At 40.1% G+C, this 6,000-nt stretch overlaps 1 protein-coding gene across 3 annotated transcripts in view; it reads right to left on the minus strand.

Annotated features, from left to right (window-relative positions):
* Window positions 1–6,000, minus strand: part of Adcy8 (adenylate cyclase 8) — a 221,447-nt gene that overhangs the window by 32,576 nt on the left and 182,871 nt on the right. For all 3 annotated transcript variants that reach the window (XM_052161501.1, XM_052161500.1, XM_052161499.1), the window contains one exon: window positions 3,223–3,395. In XM_052161501.1, coding sequence (XP_052017461.1) covers window positions 3,223–3,395 — 173 coding nt within the window. The remainder of the gene's footprint in view (window positions 1–3,222; window positions 3,396–6,000) is intronic.

Consider the following 6,000-nt stretch of genomic DNA (forward strand, 5'->3'; position numbering starts at 1 on the left):
ATTTATTGGTCTAGCAAGAAGCTTGCCAAGTGTAAGTGAGAAAAGTAATCCTGATCCGAAGCCACTCAGCCCTGTCCGTGACATGTCATGATGATGGTCCCCTGCTGACCAATGCACACAGAGGTTTTATATTGTACTTTACCTATGTATAGATTGAGGTTTATAGATGGGAAGTGGCTTTCTAATCAAGTAGTCTGGATTAAAGCTTTATGCCATTGCTGGTTCCATTAATGCTAAGGATCAAGTAGGCAAAACACACGAACACAGGGTATACATGTATAGCACACTACTGTCTAGAAATGCAGGTTAATTGTTACACCTTGTGAATAAACATATAATGAACATGAGTGAACTAGCTAGGTATACTTCAAAATATTAATGGATTAAAAAAAGATACAGAGGTATACAGGATTGCTATTTGGTCTTTAAAAAGAAGGAAAAATCATCATTTGTTGTAATATAGATGAATCCCTTACATGAATTTAGGCAGGCATAGAGAACTGTATGTTCTCAGATGCATGATCTGAAATTGCTGAACTTTACAGAAGTAGATGGCAGAGTGGCATTCACCAGAGCTGGGAATGGGTATTGCAAATTTTTTGTCAAATGATATAAACATTTTGATAGGCCAGAAGGATAAAATCAAGGTCTGTTGTACATCATGGAATAAGAGACAGTGTATTATGTATTTTGTATATAGTGTAGTGTATTGGAAACATGCTAAGTTGAGTTTTAAGTGCCCTTACTACAAAAATAAGTGTTAGGCCATGCATGTTAAATAGCTCTATTTGGCTATTCTATAAAACATCCATCTATAAAAATTATGTTGTCCAACATGAACAGGTATAATTTGCTTGTCAATTAAAGATGATGCAAACTCTTGGAAATTCAGCAGGAAAAATGTGGCTAGTTTCACAGAAATTTGGCAAAGAGTATGTGTGACCTGGCTATTTAAGTCAAATGGCCAACAGATAAGGAAACTATGTATAGACTTGCTTATAACAAGAAAATTGTAAATTTCAAAATTGATATAAAGCACAGTTCCAGGCCAAGGAGATCACTCAGTGGGTAAAGTATCTTTTACACAGGCATGAAGACAAGAATTTGAATCCCCAGGACCTGTGGTAAATAAAAGATTGTGCAGGAGTGGCTAGGTATAATCTCAGCACAAGGAAGGAAGAGACAGGGGAATCAGAGAGAAGCATTTCCAGGGACAAACTGTCTAACCAGACTGGATTCAACAGAAGACTGAGATTGAAGATAATATCTGATGCCAATTTGGACATCAGAATTGTGCACATGTGCATGTGTATGTATGTACCTGAGTGATACACACAAAAACATGTTTATGCACACACATGCATTCTACACACACCAAAAATGAATGTTCACAAATACAGCAAGACTTCAAAGGTCTAACAGCAGCAAAGTCAAGAGAGCAAGGGGGTAATTACCTATAGGAAGAAACTTGTTAGAAACATGTTGGAGAGCAATTTGACAATATGATATTGTTTTCATATAGTGAATTCAGTTAACCTACAATATGGTAAGTGTGTTTTTTCATAAAGCTCTAGGAGACACATGCGAACAAACATAGGAAGAGCATGAATTTCTATTAATAGGGAAAAGGATAAATTAAACTTTGATATTTGACATTATAGTGTATGTACAGATTTCAGGCAAAATGTCTAAATCTACAGATGTCAACTAATGTGGATCTTAAAGTGACAACACCATCTCAAGTATAAAAACAGCACTGGATTTCAAAGATGCAGATGCTAAACAACTAGAATGCATACATTCAGGGGTTTGGACTGAAGAGATTGCTCAGTGGTTAAAGCATTTGGCATACACACATGATGATTGGAGCTCAGAGCCTCAGAACTCATACAATTACTGAGGTGCACCACACCCTGGTTGAATTCCAACCTCACAAGGTAGGGAAAGGGGTTCCCCATAAGCAAGCTGGAGAGTGAAACCAACCATGCCAGTGGATTTTATTGAGGACCCTGCTTTAGTGAATAAGGTTAAAGAACTTTTGAATACTATTCCTGACACCAGCCTCAGGCCTCCACATACATATGTGACACACATGTGCATTCATACACATACATGAAAATGGAAAAAAAATAACAAAACAAAAATCTCTTCATTCAGCAAAGCAGTTGGTGGTTCTTATAAGAAAGATGAGATTAGTAACAGATCAGGGAACCCGAACAATGTTTGCCATTATTTGATCTTTGATACAGAAATAAACATGGCTGATGGCTATTGTTCACTTTCAGGGCCGACTCATGGACATTCAGACTAGACATTTGGGAGAGTTATTGGATTTTCTTGGCCTTTACCCTCTCAGAATATTAGAAATTTATCCTAGCTAGACACACCTGCTTCCTACCCTTGATCCCGGTCAGCCTGGTATTTGATGTCTGATTCTTCCTACTGCTTGTCTCCTGGACAAGGTCTGGTTTGATTCACTGTCTGTTGAGTAGGTCAAGTGATGCCCTCAGAAATATATCCAGGGATTGAAGTGTGTTCAAAGCGGGAAAGAAGCATGAAGGAGCCAGAAGACACATTCTTCTGTCTTACTCATCTCTGAGGCACTTTCCTCCATCCCTGCTGACACTTTTGGTAGCTGGCTGAGTGGACGTTCCAAGACACAGGCTGAATCTCTTGACAACTCAAGCTGCCTCAGTCATCAGCCATCAGCCTGTTCGCTGTTATCTTCTCCCTCCTCACTCTCCTTGTCTTGGAATTGTGTCAGCATCTAAGCTGGCTCTCAGGCTCTGTGCTCTAAGGAATATTGACTTATACATTACTTCTTGCATTATCCTAAATTTCAGCGATAAGAATGAAGGATCAAAATTGCTCAATCCACATTGACTGCTTTTTACCAATATTGCTATAGTTAAATTAAAAGTAGATCCCGCAGGCTCTAGAACTGCTAGTGTTGAGTAAATTAATTATAAAGGCATGGAGGAAATCTAAGCTACCATATCCAACTTGGTCCAAGTTTTAGATAATCATTATAATCAGTCTCTAGTTCATATGATGAAAATTAGAGATTTTTCCTAGGTGTGTAAGCTGGATCGTGTCTGTGCTGAAGTATGTTCCTAATAAGCCAACCCCTCAGTTTCAGTAAAGACTATCACTTGCCCAGTGTTTTCATTTCCATGACAGCTGGGCACATAAGCAGTCATGTAAAGTGTGGTGGGCACTTACTCTCCACTGTGGTTCAGGTTGTCATAACTCAGGAAGAGACCTGCATAGATGGTCTCTGTCAGCAGGGCGTAGATGGCGATCATAATAAGTAACACAGCCAGCTTCAGGACAGAGTTAAGTCGGAGAAATACTGCACAGGTCACCATGGCCAACACCCCAGTGAAGACAAAGTACTGCAAACAGAGAACAAAGGTGGTCAGACTCACAGGAACCTCTGAGGTCCCTCTCCTAGCTCTGCGGCCCACTCATCTCCAGGAATTCAAACCAATCCCTCCTTTCTCCTGCCCAGCATCTCTGCTCCTTGTCTCTACGAGTAGCTCCATCATTCACATGATTCCCCTCCAGCCTCACCCTTGTAAAAATACCTTCTAGTATCTAATATGTTCTGTCTTCACACATACATACTACATACATGCTGACAGAAGCCCGAAGATGGCGTCAGATTCCGTAGTATTAGATTTACAGATAGTTGTGTGCTACACATGGGTGCTGGGATTCGAACCCCAGTCTCTGGATGAACAGCTGGGGCTCTTTACCACTGAGCCCACTCTCCAGCTTCCCAGGCTTGTCTTTGATGCCTCCATCTCTCCCATGTCCCACAGTCAGACATCTTTAATTTTTAGGCTCTGTGTTACACCCTTAACCGGTCACCCCCACCCCTCCCCCCAGCTTTCTCAATCTAGTCTCCTTGATTTCATTCTCAGAAGCAGTTTGGGAACAGTTTTTTTTTTAATATCCCCCATACACACATTTAATTATTATTTATTTATGTGTATGTGCGTGGGTGCTACAAAGTATACATGGAAGTCAGAATATCACTTGTTGGAGTTGGAGCTCTCCTTCCACCACGTAGGTCATAGGATTCGAACCCAGACCATTAAGTTTGGCTGCCAGTGCCTTTATTAACTGAGCAATCCTTTCCCTTACCTTCCATTTGTTTCTAATTAAACCTACTTCCTGGATTCAGCATCCATAATCACACACTTGCCCATTTCTGGGATGCCCATCTGATCATGTTATTCTTCACCGGAAATACCTTCTTTGCTCTCCAAGCCCTCAAATGCTGCTGTCTCCCACACAGCAGAGTGCACAGGCTTATCCGTTCACTCTCGAGACTGATCTCTCACACCTCAGTGGCCTGTTGCTCAGATATCATCCAGGTGAGTAAGCTTAGCACCTCTTTACATGTCATGCCCTTTCGTCTGAGAAGCACCCCGCCCAACCTCCATTGTACCTCTCAGAGACACTCTGTGCTGAGCAGTACTTCTCAAATTGCAAACTGGGAATCAGCTAAGAACTTGAATAGGGGATCAGTCTTCCAGCATATCTATGAAAGCATAGATAGCTTTCAGCATTCTGTAGGAAACACCTTGCTTACTTTCTTTATAGACCTATCCTGGCATATCCAGGATGTTGGGTTTAGATTGTGATTAATAAAATTCATATCGTCAAAGCTCCGTTTTGATCTCAAAATCTGTACAAAATTTTTCTTGAAGTATTCAGTGAAAGTGTTCAGGAGGGGCCTCACAGCCCTCATTGTATAGGCTAAGAATCTAAGGGCCATAGTACCAAATAAATTGTTCATGATCTTGAAATTAGAAAAATGGGTCTCTGTAATCTAGATATGGCCAGTTCGAATTAGTGTGTTTCCCAGTGGTAATGTGGAGTTTGGTAATAGCACAGCTCTCCTGTATACATTTTTTATGTCTTTTCTATTATATAGAAAGATACCTTTTATATGGACAGAGAGATAGCTAAGAGTTTCTAAAAATATTTGAGTACTGAAGAAGTGGTATGAATTTCCTAAGTGACACTAATTCATTTATCTAATCTTTTCACAAATATGTGTACATAAATGTAGACAGTGTCCCAGATGATTTCTCACTGAGCACAACATCCTGGATGTTGGCATATGGGGCAGGGCCAGACGAGAATCAGGCACTGCCTCTGCCTTAAGGCCTGTGCTTGGTGCTTCCCTTACCTTGTCTGTTTTTCCTAATAAACCCAATTATCAATCCTCATATTAATGGGAAGATAAGCTATCTTCAGCTGCCCTCTTTTCTTGGGCAAGATTTCTGTATAGGTCACTCTGACACCTTTATGCAAGAAGCCATGTGTAAAGAGACCAGATACAAAACAGATCATTCTGCACATTTTTCTCTATCCACTGAAACTTTCAGGATGTTCCATTTTAACACGGGTTATGGGGAAGGAAAATAGATCCAAGGGATATTCATCATTGCCTTCAGCACAGCACAGGATTATGCCTGGCTCTATTGATTTAAATGATAAATCATGCATTATATCAAAATCTATGGAAATGATTGTGTCATTGGTACAAAAAATTTTGGGGACACGATGGTTCAACAAAAATGCAGCACATATTTATTGAATGCCCATTGTAATCAGGATAGGTGATAGATAGGCACTGGAAGTTCAATAAATGAAATAAGTATCTGGGGCCTAAAGGAAATCATAGTAAAAGTAAATATGAGGTAGACATGAAAATGCAAATAGAAATGTACATTGGTAGCAACATGACTGACCGTAATAGGTGCATAAAGGCAAGAGCAAGGATATGTCAAAGAGAAAAGACATGTCTAAAGAGGCAGAAGAGGTGAGTTTGTTTGGCGTCTTATGGGATAGACAGCAAATAAAAAGACAAACTAGCCTAAATCCAAGTGTATATGGAGCAGGGTATTAGAAGGATTAATTCCTTTGATTAAACAAAAGACCCATGCAACTAGTCACGAGAACTGGTAACACAGGCCAACGGAA

This window comes from Apodemus sylvaticus, chromosome 17, assembly GCF_947179515.1.
Source record: "Apodemus sylvaticus chromosome 17, mApoSyl1.1, whole genome shotgun sequence".
Classification (NCBI taxonomy): domain Eukaryota; kingdom Metazoa; phylum Chordata; class Mammalia; order Rodentia; family Muridae; genus Apodemus; species Apodemus sylvaticus.